This window comes from Marmota monax, unplaced genomic scaffold (assembly GCF_021218885.2).
Source record: "Marmota monax isolate L192 unplaced genomic scaffold, Marmota_monax_Labrador192_F-V1.1 WCK01_AAM20220418_F8-fsc00028, whole genome shotgun sequence".
NCBI lineage: Eukaryota > Metazoa > Chordata > Mammalia > Rodentia > Sciuridae > Marmota > Marmota monax.
Window position 1 is genome coordinate 3,810,077 of NW_026694779.1, and position 26,120 is coordinate 3,836,196.

At 36.1% G+C, this 26,120-nt stretch overlaps 1 protein-coding gene and 1 long non-coding RNA gene across 5 annotated transcripts; one reads left to right on the forward strand and one right to left on the reverse strand.

Moving 5' to 3' along the window:
- Window positions 1-39: 39 nt before the first annotated feature.
- Thumpd3 (THUMP domain containing 3) lies at window positions 40-25,607 on the reverse strand. Of its 4 annotated transcripts, none has more exons than XM_046425563.1 (10): window positions 25,545-25,607; window positions 23,606-23,894; window positions 22,269-22,346; window positions 13,431-13,904; window positions 10,663-10,793; window positions 8,859-8,928; window positions 6,091-6,206; window positions 2,378-2,488; window positions 1,452-1,575; window positions 40-1,290 (listed from the first exon to the last, which is right to left on the reverse strand). In XM_046425563.1, exons 2-10 carry the CDS (start codon window positions 23,858-23,860, stop codon window positions 1,138-1,140), a joined length of 1,512 nt encoding a protein of 503 aa, XP_046281519.1. In that variant the 5' UTR covers window positions 23,861-23,894; window positions 25,545-25,607; the 3' UTR covers window positions 40-1,137. The 4 variants fall into 4 exon arrangements, with proteins under 4 accessions (XP_046281519.1, XP_046281520.1, XP_046281521.1 ...); XM_046425564.2 differs by having other exon boundaries at window positions 25,528-25,547; XM_046425565.1 differs by lacking the exon at window positions 25,545-25,607 and adding an exon at window positions 25,317-25,495.
- On the forward strand, window positions 11,697-18,689 carry LOC131423443 (uncharacterized). Its single transcript, XR_009225040.1, has 2 exons — window positions 11,697-11,809; window positions 16,604-18,689. It is a non-coding gene; the product is annotated as an uncharacterized LOC131423443 (long non-coding RNA).
- Window positions 25,608-26,120: the final 513 nt, after the last annotated feature.

Sequence of the window (26,120 nt, forward strand, 5' to 3'; positions counted from 1 at the left end):
ATGTCTTACTTCCAATTCAAGAATAAACAATGAACGAAGTTCTCTCAAAGAATACTGTCCTTTTATTCTAAATGGAGACATCAAAAGGGAGTAGTATTATCACATTACTAAAATGACACAAAATATAAGCTGAATGTAGCCAGATATTTCAAAATAAACTGGGCACTGTAAAAGAATTCCACATAAAACCTCAATTACTTTTTATCCCAGGGAAGCACCATTTTACTAGGACTGACTATTGAGGTTCACTTTCCACAAAACTCGGGAAGAACTTCCTGTGAGTTGAAAAGCAACTAAATGTGAAAAATAATCCACGAGGAAATAACAAACTTAGATGGCCCATAAATTAAGTTTTCATTTGAACATAGACTAATTTTTTTCTCTCAACAAAAAAAGTACTGAAGACATGTTTATGGTTGCCTTGAAAAACAACAGACTTGTAAACTGATTTGGCTTATAGGTCCCACACCTCAGCTATCTATGTTTCTGGTACTGTTAAAAAACAAACAAACAAAAAACAGTAAAGTGTCTTTGTAAACCCTTTCATAAATTCTACCCCTCTGTTTTAGTTCTGTATATTAATCTGGATAACATGCATACTTTAATTTTTAAGGCAGATGGTAAATTTTCCTATAGGTCTACTCCATCTTGTCATGGGGCAAATACTATTCACAAAACGTAATAGTGCTTCATTTTTCTGAGGTTGAGGTAACGAGTACTGAGCTATTAAATAGCAAAGCTGCATAGGTAGAAAGATGTAGCTTAAGACACTATTTTAAGATTACTATGTTCTCTGCCTTTGGGCCAAGGTGGCTTTCCACTTGACACAATAAAAATAAAACATTCTAAAACCTAGATCCTAGAGTACCTTGGTAGGCTTTTCTCTAATCATTTTTAAAGCAGTGTAAGAAAAATACTAACTGCACAGCTACTTTTTTCAAAATATCCCCAAGGAATATGTTTTCTTTTAAAGTTATATTACATTACTTTGTATTTTGCTAACCAAGGAGAAGAGCTTTGGACTGGTTTAAATAGTAGACTGCACTTTTGTTAATAACTATTTTTCTCTAAAGTTCTTCATGCTGACATTCCCAGTGTTGAAAAGTATAATACTCTTAATCATCTTCATCCTATGCATTACCAAGGAGTTCCCCTCTCTCCATCTTGTTCCACAGGATGAACAAAAGCTTGGGGGGTACGTTTCAGAAGATAAACTGCAGCATGAAGACCCCCAATATTCACCCAGACTGTATGCACTTTTCGCCATAAGTGTCCCATTCCAGATAATGCCTGTGTGCACACAAAAAACATAAAATAATCAGGCTGACAATCTGCTTCTAAAGTAACCAGGGATCTTAGTTGCCAATTAAGAAACACTAGGGGAAGAGAAAACATCCTATTCAAACTAATATCCCAGGTTTACTTTAAGATCCTAAAGTTGCCATAGGCACCTTGGTAAAGCATTTCTTGTCCTGAGTAAGTAGAACAGCTCGGCCTGTCCCGGGTCTACAGACACGGCTCATCTCTCGAAGGCAAGCTGGATAAAGATTCCAGTTTCTCTTCTTGGAGCCCATCCTATAAAAGAAAGTGTGATAAGCCAACCATTTACTGTTGCAAAAGAGAAATATCTAAGACTTTGAACAAAATTTCATGCATACTGAAGGATGATAGTTGCCTTTTAGAAGCTAGAGCTTTGCCATTATATGGCAGTGAAATGAGAGTAGATAACTTAGAATTGTACATATTTTTTAACAGAAAAAAAAGTGACAACTTGTCCTCTTAATTGGTATATTAAGCAAACTATATAAACCAAACTAGTGGTTACAAATCGTTTTTCCTGAGGGACAATCAGAATCAAGTCTTCCTCATCCTTTTAATATGAAGTATAATTATGTAATTCAACAGGAGGTAAATTATAGGTAATTTTAAAAAATGAGTCTCCTGTGATGGGCAGTATCAAAATGTAGTTAATATATATTCGTGAATTCTCAGAAGAAACAAAATGGGTGAGTCATCATATTAAAAGTATTCAGTTAAAAAAATGGCTCCTCTAAGTCTTAAAAGGAACTGAAAATTTATATTCTGACTTAGAATAAGCTCAAGTTGAAATTTAGGAGACAAATGAGGACTAGAAAAAAACGGTGAAATAAAACATTGGGGTGTGTTGAACCCAGGGCCTCAATACATGCGAGCAAGAGCTCTATCACTGAGCTACATTCTTAATCCTTTAAATCTTATTTTTGAGACTGTGTCTCACTATGTCACCCCCAGGCTGGCCTTGGGATTTTCCTGCTTCGTTTCCCGCTCTCCTCATAGCTGGGATTACAGACATGCACTGCCAAGCCTGGCAAAAGTTGTTCAAAAAACCAGTTCTTACCTTTTTCCAAATGGCATATCTGTTACAATAATGTCCACAGAACCAGTTCTCAATGGAAGATTGCAAATGTCCCACTGCACAGCATCAATGGGCAAACCCCAGGATGGTTTGCTGTGGAGACAAAGGAAGGAATATAGACGCTTTAATACGCTTTAACAATTCTGAAGTAATGAATTTTTTAAAAATAATTTTCTTTAAAAGAGACTGCATAGCAAAGTATAAAATACTAAGAATAACAATGAGAACATCAATAATCTTAAATGTAGGAAGAAAGCATTTGGTCATAAGATAAAACTATTATAAAGACTGAAAGGGAAAATATACAAGTAAATTTAAAAAATGGTTAAGACTGATTTTCAAAAGATGTCGACATCTGTTTCATATACAATTCAAGAAAACAGACTGGGGAAAATGAGCTTGTCACAAAGAACTTCAAGAGACAAATTTACAGCATTGAAAGCAGTAAATTACATAACTGGTATAGTTATTGATGAAACAGATACACTGGGAAAAAAATTAGCACTAGAAAGATTATGAGTTAACATCTGAAGAATAAAGTCTGATAAATCTAGTAGTATTAGACATAAATATAAAATTGGTAAATAGAAAATAAGTAATCATATAATTATTTTAAGATTAAACAAGAAGAAATGTATGCATCATGCTGTATTTTATTTTATTTTTTTATTTGTTTTTTGAGTGAGAGAGAGAGAATTTTTTAATATTTATTTTTTAGTTTTCGGCGGACACAACATCTTTGTTTTTATGTGGTTCTGAGGATCAAACCCGGGCCGCACGCATGCCGGGCGAATGTGCTACCACTTGAGCCACATCCCCAGCCCCTCATGCTCTATTTTAAAAAACCAAAGAAGAAAGGTAAGACTGAAAACATGATGGAAGCCAGAATGAATATGACAATAAATATAAAAGATTTAAAGCTTCCCCATTAAGATAAAGCAAACTTTTAAGAAACTAATAGGCAATAATGCACAGGCTAAAAACTAAAGCAAATCAAAGATTATGAGCAGAAATTGAGGGTTTTAATACTGAATAAGAACAATTTACAAAAATTTAATAAAGGCAAATCTGCATAATGAAAAAGCAGTTATAACCAAAAGATTGTAAAAGTTAATTAATAAAAATCCCATAGGCTGAATCAACAAAAAGTCAAAGTCCAGAGAACCTGAACAACAAAATATTCAGAAACTTGAAGAGAAATAATTTGTTTAAAATGTTAATCAGTCTGGAAAAAAATTGATATGCTTAAGCCTCAAAACCTAATATGAAAAAAAAAAGTGTATCATAAGAATCCATTCATCATAATAAGAGAGTTTTAAGAAACCTGTGTATATAAAATGATCTAAACTTGCTACTTCAAAGTTGGTACACAGATGAGTAGCATAAGCATCACCCAGGAGCTTGCTAGAAAAGAATCTCAGGTCTCATTTCACATTTACTGAATCTGAATGTTAACAGGATCCTCAAGTAATTCATATATATATTAATGTTTGAAAAGTACTGTCCTAAATGACTTGGGAGACAAGTGCATCACCAAAGATTTGGAAAGTAACAAAAATTATAAAACTATAGGATATGGTCAACATTAGCTATCAGAATAAAACTAGCTTGAATTAAACCTTTCATAATTAACAATTTGGGGAAACAAAAACTGTAAATGTGAAATAGGGATTAAAAAACAAGCACTTGGGCTGGGGATGTGGCTCAAGCGGTAGCGCACTCGCCTGGCATGTGTGCGGCCCGGGTTCGATCCTCAGCACCACATACAAACAAAGATGTTGTGTCCGCCGATAACTAAAATATAAATATTAAAAAAAAATTCTCTCTCTCTCTCTCTTTAAAAAAAATAAAAAAAGAAACAACAAGCACTAGGGGCTGTGGCTATAGCTCAGTAGCTGAGTGCCTGCCTAGCACGTGCAAGGCATTAAAAAATAAATAAAATAAAGACACGATGTCCATCTACAACTCCCCTGTACGCCCCCCCCCCAAAAAAAAAACACAAAAAAACAAGCACTAGCATAAAACCAAAGAACAACTGAGGATGTAGCTCAGTGGGAGAAAGCTAGTCTAGCCTAAGCTCCTGGGTTCTGGCCCCAGGACCAAAAATGTTAAATAAAGAAAACCAAAGAACAAATAGTGTATGAAAGAACAAAAGACTAGCAAGCTTTATCAGGAAAAAAAAATCAGACAAGGAAATAGTCAATATATAGATATAAAATAGTATCAGACATATACCATGTACAGTACTAATTAAGAATATCTATATAAAATGACTATATTTAAAAACATTCATTTCTACTTAGAAATATAAACCTTATACTATTAATGGAGGCAGCTGTTTCTGAAGGCCAATTGTGGGATATAATGACTTCCTGTGTGATATATTCAGGATGTGGAGCATCTGTAAGACTTAACAAATCAGCTGACCATTACCTTCTGCAGTTTTACCAAAGAATGAAGGACACTCACAGAAGGGACCAGAGAAGCAGACTTATGATGAGGCCTCTGGTAAGAAACTATAGGCCAAGTGAGTGACATTACAACTAATTCTTCCCAACTCACCTAAGACTTTCAAAAGATGATGAAAAGCTGACACAGATGGTATCAAATGGAATTTGGAGTAGTAGACTAGGGCCTAAGATATTTAAACTACATACATCTCAAAAGGATAACCAACAAATTTTCCCAAAGGCAAATAGACTTCCAAACCAAGGATATCAAAGGCACATGGTTTAGTAAGAAGCCGTTTACAAAGAACCAAATGTGATCTTAGATCTCTTAGCCTTAAGAACAGTGAGGAATACACATGTTAAGAAAGGGAGGAAAAGGTATATGGTTGAAGGGCCTAGGAATGTTTTGCTAAAGGAAGAGAAGATTTTGGGGGGTAGGCTATAGCCCTTCATATATCTGATTTCTGTCATGATGCGACATTGAGATAATTTTTTTCTTGATGGACTCAAGTGGGAGAATAAAAGCAAATCTGTGAAAGGTATACAGGGAAATGTTCACTAAAAGAAATGACTAGTACTTGGCCATGCAAAACAAAATAAACAGCCTTCAGGGGCAGAGTGATTAGAGGTATTTAAGCAGGATAGAGGGCCACTGGTCAGACTCTCCTATAGAACATTTAGAAATCATGGGGATGAGATCCAGGAATGGTAATACATGTCTATAAACCCAATGTCTTGGGAGGCTGAGGCATGAGGATCACAAGTTAAAAGCCAGCCTCAGCAATTTAGTGAGGCCCTAAGCAACTTAGGGAGATCCTATCTCAAAATAAAACAAAAAGAGCTGGGGAATGTGGCTCAGTGGTTAAGTGCCCATGGATTCAATCCCTGGTACCAAAAAAAAAAAAAAAAAGGTCAGTCATAGAAATCATGGGGATGATTTTCAGGTCTTTTTACAACTCAGATTCTCTGAAGTCCCAAATAATAGAGATAGGCTAAATTGTAATAATGAAATATTATGCAGTCATTTAAAATAGACTGTAAAAACACAATGTACTTAAAAACTTGAGAAAATGAAATGAATCTATATAGTCTTTGAGAAAATAGATGTATGAACAAGGAAAGAAAAAGGAAGACAGACATAAAAGGTTAGAAAAGGGTAAGGTCACAATCTACTGCAGGAATTCATAATTCATTATGAAAAGTAATTTCCTAGATGCTACAAAATCTTGTAAATTAAAATTTTACCCATCTTTCATCTGGCTCTTGGTGAGTAAAGATGAGATGTTATTTGCTGCTCTTTTCACAGCCAGGGGATTATTATCACCAGCAATATGATAACAGTCAGCCCATTCCATTGCCCCCTAAAAAGACAAGGGTGTATTTTAAACTAGAAGTAACAAACACACACACACACATACACACACACAAAAAAAAACTCAAAGGGGAAATTATTTTAGTCATTGTCAATAAACAAGACAATCTAACCCAGTGCTTTTCTGAAGTGGCAAAACTAAGCTTGTTGTCAATTTTGCTGTTCCCTTTGCTAGAAATTCCTCCTGTTCTTTCTTTGCTTGCTGAACTCCTATTCATCTTTTAAGACCCAGTTCAAATGTCACACCCTCTAATATCAACCCCAACTTCCCAACTATCTTCTCAAGCACCCCTTCAAAAGCACACGTACATACCTCTACCACAGTGCTTGTTTCATTTCAAATTGTTCATATCTGTTTGCCTCCCAACTAAACTTGTAAATCCCTAGGACAGAACTAGTGTTTTATTCAATCCCTCAATCAGCAGTATCTGGCAAACAGAGGCATTATAGTCCCTGAATAAATATGGTGTAAAAAAAAATTGTCCAAACAGAACTGGCCAAACCCATAACCATTTTGGATTGTGGGAGTTAATCTTATCTATTCAAACATTTAACAGTTTCAAAATAAAGTGCCATTACCAATGCAAGATAGACTTCTGAAAGATAATCACTCTATCAACTGAAAGGATTTTGTAATTTTAAAATTGAAAACATGTCAGCAGAACATGGTATTTATATACCAAGCTGTCACATATCATTTGTGGAATGAGGTGATATACTATCCTAGGCTGAGGCTGAACAATGTTTCTAAGCAAATTAACAGAACATGAAATCAGAGAGTAACGAACACTACATCCTTTGTGAATGGAAACACACCTCCCCTCCATGAATACAGTACTTCATAACTTTTTATTTTGCCTACACATTTTGGAGTAATGACAACTCCAGTCTGTAATCTTACAATGACTTGAAACAAAAGGGATGTTGAAGTATGCCAGAATTTGGGTGGGCAGGGAGGTAGAAGGAACCTACAGTGTCTAAAACGTCTTTCACATGATTCTGACTACCCAATATATTTTGAAAAAAATGAATCTGGATTTTCTACTTCAGAAAAAGATGCATTTTATAGTACTTCCAAGTTTTAAAGCAAATATTCTACATGAACAAATCTGCATTTATACCTTGTGAATCCTTTTACAATTTTCACTTTGATCATATCTCAGCTTAGGTTTTCCTACCTTGTACCTTGGTACCTTATGTCTACATGGAAGTGGCTCAAAAAAATTCTTTGCCTTCATTTTGATTCTGTTCTTTAGCTCTATGGTACATTTCTTGATATAGTAGCCTTACCTGATATTTTACAGACATCATGGTTTAACACTGTAGAACACCACTGTGTCATGTTTCTTTTTTTTTTTTTTTTTTTTTTGTGGTATTGGGAACTGAACCCAGAGGTGCTCTACCACTGAGCTACATCCCTAGTTCTTTTTATTTATTTATTTATTTTTAATATTGCTAAATTGCTGAGGTGGGCCCTGAACTTGATTCTCCTGTTTCAGCCTCCCAAGTAGCTGGTATTATTGGCAGGCATGTGCTATCACGCCTGGCTCCCAAATTATTCTTGACCACAAATGGTTTTTCTCTATGCAGGTCTCAAGAGTAATTTCTCTAGCTGTTATTAGCAGAGCATATAGTCACTACTATGATTTCCTTCCTGGATTTTAACTCCCAAATCATGGATATATAATTTTCTAATTACGGTCTGGATTATTTTTCTCTTTGTGGGTTGCTTTGAACTTGATTATCTGTCCAGTTTCTGCCTATTCATTGAATCTGTGGGATCTTCCTGCAGTTTTACCGGCTGGCTTTTGGTATACTATATGGAAGAATTTATTATGTTTCACACAGGTTAAATTATTTTACTGTGAGCTTCCTTTTCTAAATCTTTTTTTTTTTTTTTTGGTAGATGGACAGAATGCCTTTATTTTGTTTATTTATTTATTTTATTTTTTTAATGCAATGCTGAGGATCGAATCCAGTTCCTCACATATGCTAGGCAAGCACTCTACCACTGAGCCACAGCTACAGCCCATCTAAATCTTTTCTAAATGCATACATGATATTGATTCACTGAAACGCTGTTAAATGTTTTCTACTTAGAAAATACCTTTTCATTTCTTGCTTTGCCTTATGTGGTTTTTATGTATCTTCTCAACATCACAGTAACTGTGAAAGCTATTTAAGAGCATTTGGTATACAGCCTGTCAGCCTTCCCAGAAAAATCCAAATAATGCTTATAGATACCGCTGCTTCCCATGCTCCCCACAGCACTGGGGCTGGAACCCAGGGCCTTGTGCATGCTAGGCAAGTGCTCTACCACTGAGCTACACCCCAGTAGATCTCCCTTTTAAACACTATACTTATTCACTCCAGGAACATAAATAGATTAAAAGAAGAATCTTACTATGTAGAGATGAAAAATGCTTTCCTCCACTTTATGCTTATGCCTTCAATGATCTTTTCGTGTGCAATCTACTGGATTATTTATTACAGAAAGGGCGCTCAGCATCTTATAATTCTCAGCCTTCTCTGTAATCTAGTCAGTAGATATATCACTACCTGGTCTCTTGGTCCTTGGATACTTTAAATAACATTCTGGACAGATTGCATGCTCATCTAAAAACTAAAGAAAAGTTATTACCTCTATTGGTATTGCCCCTGTTCCACACATTGGATCAATTATTATATCAGTAGGTTGAGGTGCACAAAGCCTGGAGAATAAAAACACAAAACACAGCCTATGAGAAGAGGCTCAACCAAAAGGTAAGGCTTCTACAATGATTCCTAAAGCTAAAAGATTAAGGATCTATCACAGTAGCTTGAAGGAACACCAATCTACATTAAGTTTCTCTTCCGTTCTCTTGTCCTAATCTTTTCATATTCTGTGACATTACTTACTTCATGCATGGTAATTATATCCCTCCTAAGACAGCTTCTTGGGTGCAGCTCTACCTTCTTGTTCCTATGCCTCAACATACTGCAACAGAGTCCTTGGCAGACCCATTGCTGATGAACTACATCACTCACATCCTCTCTTCCAAGAATTTGGAATAAAGAGTAAGAAGCCCTCAGTAATACAGGCTGGTCATTTGAAATGGGAAATATATATATTTATATGAGGGAGCAGCAATGTGCACAGATGAGCAGAGACAAGAGCCCATAGGCTCTCAGGAGAGATAAAAGCAGCTGCCTAGGTTTCTGGGGGTTTTCCATAATCTAGTTTCTACTCTTAAGACATGGCTTTCTGGTTTTTTTGTTTGTCTGTCTTTTGTTTTGGGGTGGATTCTATATGACTTCTTATAACGGCCTATCCCCTGATATAATCATCACTTTATTTATTCTAAAGTAGTTTACTTAAGTTCATAATATTTGCACCCAAAATAACTCTCTGTACCCCTGGCTCCTACAATAATACCTGGTGGTAGATAATGTCTGTTAAATGAATGAAGGTTAGGAATTCTTCCTTAATCAGATGGGTCCAGTTTTCTATTATTGTCATTGAATTGATATGTTCCAACTGTGCTGAAATATGAGGAGCAGAATACAAGAGGAAGCAAAGATTGGAAGGACATAGTCATTTAACTACTAGGACATGTAAGGACTGCATATAATAGGTATCTTGAGGGCTGGGAACATAGTTCAGTGGTAGAGGGCTTGCCTAGCATGCACTGGGTTAGATCTCCAGCACTGCAAAAAAACAAAACTAAAACAAAACTTGTTCTCTCTCTCTCTCTCTCTCTCTCTCTCTCTCTCTCTCACTCACACACACACACACACACATACACAATGATATCTTTAATATGTTTCTGCATTTAATCTTCATTAATAATCCTTTGAAAAGTCTCCACATTAAACCCAATTTGTAGTTTCAAAATCAGAAGTTTGGAAAAGATAAATGTCTGAGTGGTGGAAGGAAGCACTCAATAAAAGGGAAAAGGGCCAAGGAAAGGGAAAACTGGGTCTTGCACTCTGAAAACTGGAAAATTCCAGGATGATTCCTGGATTGCTGTTCAGTATAACATTTAAAAATATGAATAAAATTTCTAGATTCAGTTACACATTATGCACATTCTAAAAATCTTTGCTTTCATCTGCTTTACTGCACATAAATGAAATAACAAAATCTGCTCTATCTCCCAACATACAATATATCCTTTCTAAATAGAAATGTGGCTATGCCATTCAAGAGGCAGATGAAAACTAATCACCCTAATTTAACAATCAAGAAAACTGAGAAACTGATTAAATGATATTTTTAGTATTACAAGGAGTCAATACTAGATATTAAGGAAGGTAACAGATCATTAGTTTTTTAATCCTTTTCATTATCCACTAAATTCCAACATCTTACGAAAGGAAAGAAAAAAATATATCAGTTTTTTGAATGGAAAATATAAAGGAAGGTGCCACTTGTGATCTGTACAGCAAAAAATATACTCCCTTACCTGAGCATCCCATAGGCAAGAGTAGATCTAAGAGTTGTAGGTCCAAAATGTGTAATATTTCTGCGGTGGAGACTTTCCTCAGTCAATGCAATTCCCACGATGATTTCATTATCATGGATATTCAAGAGAACCTATAATTAAGTTAGGTCAGAAGTAAGTTTCAAGCTTGTTCAAACTGTACTTTTATTAAGACTTTTTGGTGGCACTGGGGATTGAGGCCATACCACTGAGCTACACCTTCAGCCCTTCTTTATTTTAGACAGGGTTTGGATCTCAAACTCAAGGTCTCAGGCTGGCCTCAAACTTGTGATTTTCATGCCTTAGCTTCCTGATTGGCTGGGATTACATCAATGTGCCATAGTCCCCAGTTTCTTATTACTGATACTTTGGAGGCTTTTATACTTTTTTTTTTTTTAAGATTTATTTATTTATTGGTTAGACATAATACCTTTATTTTTTTAATTTATTTTAATGTGGTGCTGAGGATCGAACCCAGGGCCTCACACATGCTAGGCAAGCGCTCTACCGTTGATCCACAACCCCAGCCCAAAGGTTTTTTTTTTTTTTTAATCTTTTTTTTTTTTTGGTGGGGTTCTTTTTTTTTTTTTGTCTTTTTTGGAACTGGGGGTCGAACCCAGGGCTTTGCGAATGCAAGGCAGACGCTTTGCCACTGAGCTACATCCCAGCCCTTTATACTTTTTTCTTGAGGTATACTCTGCACACTGTACAGTACATGAGTCTTTTTTTTTTAATAGCTTTATTTTATGTATTTACTTCAACTTTGTGTGTGTGTGTGTTGCTAGGGATTGAACCTAGGGCCTTGTACATGCAAGGGCGAGCACTCTACCAACTGAGCTATATCCCCAGCCCTTATTTATTTATTTTTATTTGATGCTGAGGATCGAACTCAGTACCTCACACATGCTAGGCAAGTGCTCTACAACTGAGCCAAAACCTCAGCCCCTACATGAGTCTTAAGTATACAGCTCAGTGAGGTTTTTTTTTTTTTTTAATTTTTTAATATTTATTTTTTTTAGTTCTCGGCGGACACAACATCTTTGTTTGTATGTGGTACTGAGGATCGAACCTGGGCCGCACGCATGCCAGTCGAGCGCGCTACCACTTGAGCCACATCCCCAGCCCATCAGTGAGTTTTTATTACCTTTATATACACTACATAATTGCTACCCTGATACCCTGATGAAGATACAGAATATTTCTCACATCCTAGGAGAATCCCCTTGTCCCCTTCCTAGTCTATACTCACTACTACAAATTAGCTTCAGCAATTTTTAAATTTCACATAATATAGTATATATTATGTTGTGATTAATTTTAAAATTTATTTTATTCTTTTCATTCTCTGTATTTATAAGTTGACTATAACCAGATTTTCCCCCAATTTTATGTTTATGAATTGTGAAGGCTTATCTTTTAAATATAATTTAAATTCCTTTTTTGAAAAAAAAATTCATACAGTCAAACATACAGAAGTGCTACAAAGACCACTAGCATAATGAACTCCTAATTATTCTTCACCCAGATTAACACAGTGTAACATTTGCTTTATAATCTATTGTTTTCTTAGTATTTTCAAAAATCTGACTCACTTAGCAATATGATCTCCAATGTACTATTTTTGCCATATGATTTCCTAACAAACTACAAATAAAAATAAAATGTTTCCCAATCTTTCACCTAAAATTTCCTCATTACAATCTTACCAATAAAAGCAGCTGACACTCCTATGCGCAAGGCACTATTCTACATAATTTATCCTCATGACCTCATTTCATATTCACCCATCCAAGCTAGATAAGGAATCTGAGGCACAAAGATACCAGGTCACTAGCCCACAATCATATAGCAATGATTGAAATTTAAACTGAGATGAAATTTAAACACAGGTAGCCTGGCTTCAGAATCTGTACTCTGAGCTACCTTGCTGACTTTTGGACATCATTCTTCTAGTTATCCTATTCATTCTCATGCCAGCTTTATGGAGAATTGTTCTCTGACATGCAAAAAAAAAAAAAAAAACAAAGGCAGTAAGTGACTTGCCCCAGATTCAAATGTCCCAAAAGTAACAGAAATGACATCTTGGTAAAAATGTAAGCTGTTAGGGGCCTTTTAATTTGTCAGAGATTTTAAAAGCTCTAGTTCCTATTGCCCACATAAGAATTACCCACTGGGTAATTACAAAGAGACTAAGCATGCTAAAAAGAGGTATCAGGGTAGGGGAACCTAGCAGAATTTAAGAAAGGAGAGCTGGCTCTAGGATGAATGTTATTAGCCCTGATGTTCTGATCTGAGGTTGAGGTTTATTTTATTTATTTTTTTCTTTTTTTAAATAGCAAAACTCTACAACCAGACACACAAAAACAAATTCTTAAAATTCTAGTTGATTTTTACAATCTGATAATCCACATGATGGAGGAAAAGCATTAGATCAGAAATTGGAAAACTTGAGTCTTGATAACTTCTTGCATCTAATGAACAATTAACATATACCAGGGTATTGCACCAAATACTTTAAATGTATTATCTTGTTTAACCTTCAGTGCAACCTTAAAGGTGTATTGGCTTTATATGAAACAAGCTCAATCTCGTCCAATTTTATATAATTGTAGAGTCAAAATCTAGATCTAGATCTATGGTTCTCCACAGCACATGCTGTTTGTAACCACATCCTCCCTGCCTAATTGCCCCTGATACTAGGCTTGTCTACAAATCTACAAAAATCTTCTTGAATCAGAGCCAGCACCTACCTCCACGTCAAAGTTGGTCATATCAGCCTTCCACTTAAAATAATCTTGAACAGCACCCCCAAAATCTCTTGCAGCCTCATTTGAGGTAAAGCAATGTTTCTCTCCTGCCCTGTTGCATGTGACTCTAAACTTTAGTGTTTGAAGCTCAGTTTCTTCTTTTGAGCCTTCATCGATCTCATCTTTGCAAGATGCCAAGTCATCACCTACTAATGTTGATACCTCCTCTTTGATGGCTGGATTTTCATAATAGTCTAAGATGTGTGAATCTAAATCATTGTTGGTGAATTCTTTAACATCTTTCTCATCTAATTTGTCTCCTTGTCCATTATCAATCTTCCCTTTACTGGAATTTTGATTTATCTTCTTGCGCTTTGTTTTTTTTTTCTTGAAACTGGTGTTAATTTTCCATACTTTTAAAGGATCTGACCATGGGAGTTTTCCAGCCAAGTCTTCAAAATCCTTTAAAACTTCTTCCTATAAATGACAAAAATGAAACCCATTCATTTCTCTCAGTAAATAAAATAATTTCAATTAAGCAAATTCAAATCTCAATGACAAGGAAACATACATATTAAGCCACTGAAGAGTAGCCTAAGACAAAATGCTAGATCAGAAGCAGGATTTTAAGATTAAAATTTTCTTTCTTTTTTTTAATTTTAAAATTTTCTTTAAAATACTTTTTTATTTGTCAATGGATCTTTATTTTATTTACTTATTTATATGTGGTGCTGAAAATTGAACCCAGTGCCTCACACATGCCAGGTAAGTACTCTACTACTGAGCCACAATCCTGTGGCTAAAATTTAAGCAGTAAGAAACTATTAAAATTTAAGCTGTGAGAAATTATCTCTGAAGAGTAGAGGTAGGTAGATGAAGGGCAGGGGAGGGATGACACTTATCTTCTTCTTCCTTTTGGAATTTTTGAATTTTAGGTTGTATTATGTATTTACTTTAAAAAACAAAAATTTTTTAAAGGAAAAAAAAACTTATGTGGTTAAAAAATGTTCTAATTTTTAAATAGAGTCAACTTTATAAACAGTCTAGCAATACCCCTTTCTTATTTAAAGCCCTTCAACAGCTTTCCACTGAAAGAAAATCTAAATTTGTCACAAAGCCCAACTTACTCTGACTTCTGTCTATTTCTCTTACAACATTTCAGGTCTAACTCTCTCTCCCTACCTCTGCTTGGAAGATATTTGCTTTGCATGGTCTCTTTGCATTGTAGGCCCCTTTCTCATTACTTAAACTTAAAAGGCACATCCTGAGAGGCCTGCTCTATTTAAAGAAGTCCTTACAAGTCATTCTCTTACTGTTTTATTTTCTTGCAGTGCTGAGCACTGTAAAGATTACTAGGATTATGTACTGTTCACCATTAAGGCTCCTCCCAGAATGTAAGTACATGGTGGAAAGAACTTTATCTACCTTGACCTCTGCTATAAGTCACACACCTAGAACAGTTCTGGTGGTCAATAAACAGCTGTTAAATTATATGTGATTAAAAGTTAAAATGGGAAGTATAGAATAATGCTGTTCAATAGGGCAGCCACTAGTCATATGTAGCTACTGAAATTTAAATGATTTAAAGTTAACAGAAAATTAAACAGTTCTTTCATTACTTTAACCACATTATACACACTAACATCTAGTAGTTAGGATGTTGGACACAAACATATAGAACATTTCCATCAGAAAGTTCTATTACACAGCACAGATATTAATAGTATATGAGGTTTTTGTTGTTGTTGTTGTTGTTTTACGTGAGATGGAACCCAGGGACGCTTAACCACTGAAACAAATCCCCAACTCTTTTTAATTTTTATTTTGAAATAGTGTCTTGCTAAGTCTCCTAAGGCTTCACTAAATTGCTAAGGCTGGCCTTGAATTTGTGATCCACCTATCTCAGCCTCTCCAGTCACTGAGATCACAGGCGTGTGCCACTGCATCTCGTACAGTATATGTTACAAAGATCAAAGTAGAAAAAAATCATTGCTGACCAACGGAACTGTGATTTGGCAAAACTTGAAACCTGCTGACACAGTATTAAACTGCAGGCTTAGCAAAGTCAATTCTACTTACAAATAACTTTCTTTTTCTTTTTTTTAAAAATATTTTTAGTTATAAATGGGACACAATACCTTTCTTTGTTTATTCTTTATGTGGTGCTGAGGATTAAACCGGGCGCCTCATACGTGCTATGCAAGAACACTACCACTGAGCCACAGTCCCAGCCCCAAATAACTTTCTTATTATAAAGGGCCTCTAGAGGACTGGTTAGTTTAACATGGTGTCATAGAATCTTTAGTAACTTTAGAAACTGTTTTAAAAGAAAAAGCAAATATAACTCATCTTTTTTTTAATATTTTTTTTTTAGGTGTAGATGGACACAACACAATGCCTTTATTTTTATTCGGTGCTGAGGATCAAACCCAGGTCCCACCCGTGCTAAGTGGTGTTCTACCACTGAGTCACAATCCCAGGCCCTATAACTCTTATCTTAATTGAATCAGTGCAGTATTTATAACCTTGAACTAAATAAAACACAAGGATTTTTAAGGGCAGTAAAGGTGAAACAGAATGTACAGGAAGACATGGAGAGTGAGGAGGTCTACAGATCTCAGACAAAGAGTAAAGCACAGTCTACAAAGCAGGTAGCAAACAAATTTTGTTTAAATAACAGGAAAGAAGGACATGTACTTGTAGAGGGAGCTTTTCTGAACTCCGTTTGTACCAAGCAATAGCAGGGGAGAAAAATGTTAGCTGAACAAAGATCTCACAGACATGCTATATTTGCTGGAATAAGTCTGTTGATAAGGTAGAGCCAGGGAGATCCTGCACATACCAAACTCTACAGTTTGTAAAATGGCACAAAATTAGCACATAACCTATGTATATCCTATTGTACACTTTAAATCATGTCTAGCTTACTTGTAATACCTAATAAAATATAAATGGTAGGTAAATAGTTGTTATCAGTAAAGAACCCAACATTTTTCAAATATTTTCAACCTATAGTTGGTTGAATCAAACTGGATATACAGAGGGCAATTGTGCTGTGCTTTATGAATAACCCTGCTGATCCTTTGAGGTTAAGGAGAAATAAGGTTTAAAAGCTTATTCAATGGAATGGAAATTATACCTCAATAAAACCATACTCTTTTTTTTTTTTTTTAAAGGAAGAGGAAGAAGAAGAAAGAAAATAACTCATTTACCCATAATTATGTGTCTGACAAGAAAGATTTCCCTCTGGCCTGGAACACCTACATGGCTTCTCCCACCACAAGAACATTTTACACATAGCAGATCCAAGGGGAACTCCCTCACTAAAAGATAAGCAATTATCAAAACCTGTCAGCACAGGACTTATATGAAAGTAATAAAAGGAAAAAAGAGGAAACATGAACAGGAAACAAACAGCAGTCAAAAAGCAGTAATGCCAGAGAGCAGATAAAACTGATCAAACACAATGACATTACAATTATAATGCACAAATAAAAAATGTGAAAAAAAAAAACCAATGACATCAGAAACATGAAATGAGGAAATACCTTTGTAAATATGAGCTCAAAACAGAGATATAAAAGCAGAAAGAAAACGTGGAGGGCCACAGAAGAAAATGGAACTCAAAGAAAATACTTAAAAGTGGAATAGAAAAAATAAAACTATCACAGACCATACTGACAGTAACACATGTAAGATACCACTGAATGGGGCTGGGGTTGTGGCTCAGTGGTAGAGTGCTCGCCTGGCACGGGCAAGGCCCTGGGTTCGATCCTCAGCACCACATAAAAATAAATAAATTAATTAACGATATTGTATCCAACTACAACTGAAAAATAAATACTTAAGAAACAGAAAAGATACCACTGAAAACACAGTAAAGAGTGTGGAGGAAAGCAAAGCAAATAAAATGACAATGAGCAAAAAAGTTAAAAAGAATTAGATAGAAAATGATAAATATAAAATAGAGTCAAAAGAGATCCCACATATGTATAACTGGTTTCCCTAAAAAAGGGATTTAAAATTATAAAACAAAAAATTTTCAATTAATCAAGAAAACTTTCCAGAAATACAAATGGATTAATATACACTGATAAGGAACTGTCAACAATGAAACACACTCCAATAACTTATTAGGCTTTGAAGCTACCAAAAAAAAAAAAAAAAAAAAAATCTGGTCTTCAAGGAGCAAAGATACTGTATACTATGCTTCTATTTGTGTAAATAAGTAAATGAGGGCTGGGGATATAGCTCAGTCCATAGAGTGCTTGCTTTGCATGCACAAGGACCTGGGTTCAGCACCACACACACACAAAAAGCAAATTAAACACATATTCATAAAACAACACAAGAAATTGGTAACAGTGTTTTTTAAATTAAAAAAAAATTTTTTTGGTACTGGGGATTGAGCCCAGGAGCACTTAACCACTGAGCCACACCCCCAGCCCTTTTTTGTATTTTATTTTAAGACAGGGTCTCACTGAGTTGCTTAGCACCTCACTAAATTGCTGAGGTTGACTTTGAACTCGAGATCCTCCTGCCTCAGCCTCTCAAGCTATTGGGATTAAAGGTGTGCACCACCGTGCCCAGCTGTTAACAGTTTTTCCTGAATGATCCACTGAAACACTTAATGCTAGAAGAGAATGAGCATAATACTTTTTTTTTTTAATGTTTATTTTCTAAGTTTTTAGGTGGACACAATATCTTTATTTTACATTTATGTGGTGCTGAGGATCAAACCCAGTGCCTCATGCATGCTAGGCAAGCACTCTACCACTGAGCCACAACCCCACCCCTAACCATAATATTTTTAAGGAAAAAAATTCCAAATTTTATAACCAAACTATTAACCAAATATAAAGGTCAAAGACAAACATTTCTGACTTCATGCATGCATTCAAAAGATAAAAAAGAAAAATATAAGTAGGGTAGGAATGCACCTCTAATCTATTTAACTACAGTACTAAAAACAACCCAAAAAACAACTGTGGGGTTTATAACTGTAAAACAGAAAGTAAACATTATAAATTGGCATGTGGTTGGAAGGGTTTTTGTGAAAGAAGATGAGAAATAATTTAAGCATGCTACTCTCCTCATCTCTAAGGTTAAAGAACAGAAGTTAGACTTGATAAATAAAATATATTTAAAGGCATAAAGATCAATACTAAGAAAAATAATAAAGTTGAAAGGTAAAGGGAAGAGAAAAATAATCAATTTCAACTTTGCTCTTAGTAGGGAATCAAAAAAAAAAACACATGAAAATTAGTAGATTAAGTACAAAATATCAAGTTGAAGTTATAAAAGTAATGGCCTGAACCAGACAGGAATATTCCAAACTATTAGAAAACACACGCACGGTAGAAACAAAACAAAAATAAGTTGCTCAAGAAAGGAATCAAAATAAAGAACCTGAGTACATTAAAAAAAAAAAGGGGGGGGGGAGGGGATAGTAGAGGATAGGAAAGACAGCAGAATACAACAGACAATAGAATGGCAGTATGTAAAAAACGTGGATGTGTAACCGATGTGATTCTGCAATCTGTATACGGGGGAAAAATGGGAGTTCATAACCCACTTGAATCAAATGTATGAAATATGATATGTCAAGAGCTATGTAATGTTTTGAACAATTAATAAAAAAAAAGTGCATAAAGAGATTTTTTAAAAATAGAAAGCAAAATGTATAATGTAAATGTGACAAAACCACGGCCAAACAGTATTATGCTATGCTTCCATTTCAGTAAATAAGTAAATGAAATATATATATTCATAAAATATCTCTAGAGGAATACCCAAGAAATTGGTAATAGCAGTTGCCTACTGTGAGGAAACTTCATGGCATGGAGATAAAGGGACAAAGACTTTCCACTGATATTCTTTCAGTCTTTATACAAGTGCATTCTAAGTACATGTATTAACTAGTTGTTAAAAACTCATATAAGGCTGGGCGCAGTGGTGCATGCTTATAATCCCAGTGACTCAGGAGGCTTAGGCAAGAGGATCATGAGTTCAAAGCCAGCCCCAGCAAAAGCCAGGCACTAAGCAACTTAGCAAGACCTTGTTTCTAAATAAAATACAAAATAGGGCTGGGGATGAGGCTCCGTGGTCAAGCACCCCTAAGTTCAATCCCTGGTTGGCACTCCCCTGCAAAAAAACAACTCATATAAATCATAGACTTGCTCCTCTCAAAAAAAAAAAAAGAGAGAGGGAGGGGCTGAGGTTGTAGCTTAGTGTGTGAAGCCCTGGGTTTGTTCCTTAGCACTGCATAAAAATATATAAAATACAGATATTGTGTCCATCTACAACGAAAAAATATTTTTTTAAAAAGGGAGGAACTAATAAATTCATGATATCTGAATAATTAGAGAACTCATGATTAAACTAACAGGCTTTTTTTATAAGACAAGGGAAAGTATAATGACACACACACCTGTAATCCCAGCTACTTGGGAGGATGAGATAGGAGGTTCAAAAATTGGAAGCCAACCTAAGCAATTCATTAAGACACAGTCTGAAAATAAAATGAAAACAGCTAGGGATACAGTTCAGAGGTAGAGTGCTCGCCTAGCATGTGTGAGGCCCAGTGTTTTGTCCCCAATACTGCAAAGTCTACGAAAAAAATAAGCTCAATTGTCAACAGCATGAAAGCTAGAAGCACATGTTTAAAAATGAGTTTTACCCAGGTATGTTGTGACTGAAGTTCACAAAATGAAGGGCTTGATAATATTTCATGATCAGACACAGAAGTTTCTTTTGCATACCTCCGAAAATCTGCCTTTATCCTTACTGCTGTTCCTTGGAGACTTCTACCAGGAACCTTTTCTGCAGTTACTTACAAGGCAACTCTGAAAAGCTAACTCATGTAGAATATTCCATAATTATCAAATTCACCTCCACTTAGAGATCCAAATTGCCCAGAGCAATACCAATTTTAGGATGCAAAAATGCAGGAATTTAAGGATTTCTTTAAATTATTATTTAATAATGCCCTAGTTAAGTTATGTGGAAACACAGATTTTCAAAAATGCCTATTATAAGTTGGGGATTTAGCTCAGTGGAAGAATGCTTGTCTAGCACGCATAAGGCCTTCGGTTCAATACCCAGTTACTGCACTAAAAAAAAAAAAAAAAAAAAGCCAAAAAACAAAAACCACCTGTTAACATGTATGTATAGTATTGACTATCAAAATTTCAAAATACTTAGCAGCAAAAATTGTCTATAGATTGTCTGTTATCCATTAGTTTCATAGGTATGATTCAATTCGCAATGACTATCCAAAGTCTGAAGGTTACTAGGGTTAAATGTACATTCGTAGTTAATAAACTTTTAATCTGTTTTTCAGTGTGAATTCTTTAAGGTCTAGTTTTATTTTTTTTCTAGACTATGTGTTCATATCAGTGTGACTGGTTTTTAAGCAGCATATCCCTGTTGGGTTTTTTTTTTTTTTGGTAGGGGGTGAAGTGGGGGTACCAGGGATTGAAATTAGGGGCACTTGACCACTGAGCCACATCTCCAGCCCTATTTTGTATTTTATTTAGAGACAAGGTCTCACCAAGTTGCTTAGCGCCTGGCTTTTGCTGAGGTTGGCTTTGGAACTTGTGATCCTCCTGCCTCAGCCTCTTGAGCTGCTGGGAGCCACCATACCCGACCCTCCCAGTTGGGTTTTGTTGTTGTTAGTTTTGTGTAGTACTAAGGATTGATCATAGGGTGCTTTACTACTAAGCTGTATCACCAGACTTTGTTATTTTTTATTTTGAGACAGTTGTTGAGACACTAAGTTGTCTAGGCTAGTCTCAAACTTGTGATCTTGCTGCCTTAGCCTCTCTAGTGGCTGAGATTACAGGTGTACAGCACAGTACCTGACTCACAGCTGTTTTAAGAAAGAATAATTCTAAGACATGGAATAACATTGATTAAAAAAAAGTATTTAAGCATCTGACTCTAGAAACCTGACCAAAAATGAATGTGGAAAAAATCTAAAGCTGTACTGCAATCTATTTTCAACCTTCAGCTTAAGCAGCAGCTGAATATTTAGGACTCAGATGCTAAATACATGTTGAAGACAAGGCTGTTGTCTTAACAACTGAAGGAGTGTTTAAATATTACTTTGATTTTATTTTAAGAAATGAAGTTAGAGAAAAAAAAACAGGGAAAAAACAGAATAGTGAGGAAGTGTTATTTGTAGATGGCACAAAAGTTCTCACTGTGGAACCAATTTTACTTTGGAAATGAGTGTGTGTATGTGTTAGCAAAGCTCATTTAAAGTTTACATCTTGGGTAAGTCAAATAATTTTTCTATTTTCTTCAAATAATTTTTCAATACTATTTTTTTTTTTAAATTTTGTACCAGGGGATTGAACTCAGGATCACTTGATCACTGAGCGACATCCCCAGTCCTATTTTATATTTTATTTAGAGAAAGGGTCTCACTGAGTTGCTTACTTCTTGGCTGTTGCTGAGGCTAGCTTTGAACTCAAGATCCTCCTGCCTCAGCCTCCCGAGCTGCTGGGATTACAGGCCTATGCCATGTGTACCACTGCACCCAGCCTCAATACTGATTTTTAAAAGCAAACTTTGAGATGGACTGTCAGTAAATCTCTGAATTCTTACTATAAAAGAAAGTCTGACTGTTTATTATAAAAGTAGGGGTGGGAGTAGAGATCAATGATACAGCATGTGCTTAGCATGTGAAATGACCTGGATTCAATTATCAGTACTAGAAAAATAAAATAAAAACAAAGAGCAATAGTAATATTAAACGACAGATAGACTGTGAAAAAGTAGAAATAATGTCTTTTAGGAAGATGGAAAAAATCAGTTATCATGTTTAGGATAGCTTACCTTTGTATTTTTGAACTGGTAATCTGGAAATTCCTGAACAACCACAAATAAATTATCAACTGATCTCAGACAATGAACCTGGGGAGAAAAAAACTGTTAGAAACTAATTTCTGAAAAAGCTTTTGAGTAACACAAGCTATCAACAATTAAATATTTAAAAAATTAGTACAATGGTTTTAAAGCACTTGATATCTACATATAATTTTTAAAAATATTTTTTTACTTGTAAATGGACACAATACCTTTATTTTATTTGTTTATTTTTATATGGTGCGGGGGATCGAACCCAGTGCCTCATGTATGCTAGGTAAGTGCTCCACCACTGAGTCATAATCCCATCCTGATATCTATATTTTTTATTTAAAAAATGCCCTATCTTTTAGTCTTCCATCTGTTCAGTTACCTACCAGTTTCTGCTTTTCCTTGGAGAAAAAGAAGGACAGATCAAACGATAGAAGCTTGAATTGTTATGTGGGCAACATGAATTTTGGGGAAAAAGGAAAAATGAAGAAAATCAAGTGAAGCTTTATCATCTTTCCCTCACGGCTCTCTATGGTGATACCATGTATTATAGTCACTAAGAGCACGGATTTAAGCTCCAGCTCAGCCATGACCAGTTGAATGTGGGTCAGGTACTCAGTCAACTACAGTACCTATCTTCATGAAGCTGTTGAGGGTATTAACTAAAATTTAGATGTAAAAATTCTTGATTGCCAATTCATCCCACAAATATTTCCAGGGTGCCTACTATATACCAGGCACTTAGTGCTTGGGATATACTGGCAAAAAAAAAAAAAAAAACCCAGACAACAATCCATGCCCTCATGTTGCTTGTGTAGTAATGAAATGTATCATGGCTTTTGTTATAGTAGGTGAGTAATTTGCTGACTTTCACTTCAGTGTAGTGATTCTTAATTACTTTTGAGCAAAAACATCTTTGACACAGGTTGAAGGAAAACCTCTGCTTTTATGCTTTATCACCAAATTATAAACCTCAACTAGATGCAGAGATAAATAAAAAAAGTATAGCCGCTATTCAGAATTTCTTCCGAAGTTCCATAGGATTCTTTTCAGTGAATTCAACCATCTCAAACTGCTGCTATCACTTCTAAAATATAGCAAACTGAAATATATTTATGAAATTAATTTTATAAATATACAGAATACAATAAAAACGTAGTGAGACTTTTACAAATCAGTACCAAACAGAAAATGCAGTGATATTTTGAAATCACCTAATCTAGGAAAGTGCAAAGAAGAGCAGGGGTCTATAAACTAGTAAATAAGCACAAAATGATCAATTTAGAAAACTATTTTATATACTGCTTCATTCAAACCTGAGCCAGACTTTCCACTGGAATGTCAAAGTATATCTTGCCCCGGTCTTTGCTGATTTTGCATGGTGACCTCAATTTCTCTCTCACTTCATCTGCAGCTGTTTGTTCAAAGCCAGTAGGAACAGTGGCTCCAATAGTGACATGGAGATTCTTGGACTCACTTCTGATGCTACTTTCTGTCACTGGTACAGATCTCTGGTTGTCATGAAGGTTCACATCCAGGAGCTGGTTAGTAGCTTCTTGAATGTCAGACATGTCAGCAATGACTCCAAGGTCACTAATACAATCCCTTTAAAAGCAGTACAGAAAAAGAAATAAAGCCCAAACATAAATCACCTCATATTTCAATTATAATTAAAAACATCTGTTTTGGGGGCAGGAACAAGGCCACATAACCAATACAGCCATATTCAGTCAATGCATAGATTAAGTATTCACCAAAGTTAAAACAGTAGAATATATAATGGCATAATGTGCAGATTGTAAAACATGCTATCATTATTAAATAAGCAATACAGGAACCATGGAAGAAAAGGAGACAGATAAGTATTTCACAGCATTCAATGTTTAGTCTGGGGTTATCTATGATGATTAAAGTCATCTCATAACTATAATAGTTAAAAAAGAAATAGAGGCTGCTACAGCACATCGAAATATATTTTTACATCTTGTCCTTTGTTTTATTCATTTATGTATTGGTACTGGAGGACTGAACCTAGAGGTGCTTAACCACTGAGACACATCCCCAACCTTTTTTTTTTTTTAATATTTTTTAAGTTGTAGATGGACACAGTTTCTTTTTTATTTTCATATAGTGTTGAGGATTAAACCCAGTGCCTCGCGCATGCAAGGCAAGTGCTCTACCCTTGAGCTACACCTCAGCCCATCCCCAATCCTTCTTATTTTTTATTTTGAGACAGGGTCTCACTAAGTTGCTTGGGACCTCACTAAATTGCTGAGACTGACCCCGAACTTGAAATCCTCCTGCCTCAGCCTTCTGAGTTGTTGGGATTACAGGCATGCACCACCACACCTGGCTCAACCTTGTCCTTTTAGCTAGCAATTAAGAACACAGGGCTTTGGAGTTTCTGATAGACATGGTTTGAATTCTTGCCTCTTCCATTCATAGGCAGAATGACCTAAAGCAAGTTAATTGTCCCAAGCTCATGAGAATTAAATAAATCTCTCTCCTAAGTTGTTGGGAGATTTAAGTGAGAGTAGCAGTTTAAGGTCAATGATTAAAACTTGTTAATGAGTTACCTATCGTCCTCCCTCTTGTGAAGTACACGGTGACCCATGAATTTAAAAGAATAACTGAACACTTACTAGTAACATTAAATATTTGAAAGCCTACCACATGCCTGACTCTGGGATCCACGGATAGACAGCAGATCTCTGAAATATCTGAAAAAGTAAACCAAATTTGCTGTACTTGAGCATGTGTGTATACTAAGAGGGCGAGGGAGAAGTTAAGATGAGGGATCGATATCTCTCATCAGATTTTCAAAGGGTTTATGACTCAAAACAACTTAAGCTGTCAAGAGTATCTAGGCTTTGTGCTGTGCCAAGGATAAGCGATAGTGCTGAACGCTAGCAAGTCAGTTCCTGCTCTTAAAGAACTATTACTGTGAATAGGATCTGCATCTTCTACATAAAAGACAGTTGAAACCAGCGAGAAGACGTGTCCTGTCAAAGGTCAGAGCGCGCTAACCAGTGGCGCAGACTGGAGCAGAACCCACGTCTCTCTACTCCCACCCTTTGGGCCCACGGACGCGAGTCCCGCGGAAGGATGAAGGCCAGGCAGAAGCAGTAAGATGGGATCTGCCGAGACACAGGACTGAAGTCCGACCCCCGCTAAGACGAGAGCTGGTTCTCCCTCCCTCCCAAGGCTGCAGAGCCACTTCCACCCGCCGCCCGGTTACCGGCCGCTTGTACAGACCCTTCCGGCTCCGTCACCCCGCGGACCCTGCGCTCAGGTCACGCCGCCGGAAGTCGCCTCACCTCCTCCGGAAACGGAAGTCGGGCCGCGGGTCAAGGCGGTTTCGCTAGGGGCGGGCGCCAGGACAAGGTCGTGGAGAACGGGTTTGCGTAGAAAACTCTGTGCGACTGAGGACGAGATATTCCGCAAATTATGTGGGAAGAGCTAAGGGCCTTGTCGCTTGTCAGAGCAGTAGGTAGCGTTTGTGGAGTTCTTTGTTGTGCTAACGCTGCATTATCGTTTCACATGAGCCATCTCTTCAGTTTCAACCACTGTGAAGTGTGTGGGCCGCTCCCGTTTTAAAACCAGAGAAACTGAGTCTCAAAGGAGTTAAATATCTTTCTTCCTTCAAAAATGCCACTCGCAACAATTTAGAGATGGAGATAGGACTTGAACCCAGAGAGTGTGACTCTAGAATTCTTGCTCTTAATCTCTTAGCAAGTGTTGCTCAAACTAGTTCCTGATTTCTGTATTGCCTTAACTGTTTTTACAGTGAAGGTATTGTTTAACATTTTTTAAAAAGTTAGCTCGTTTTCT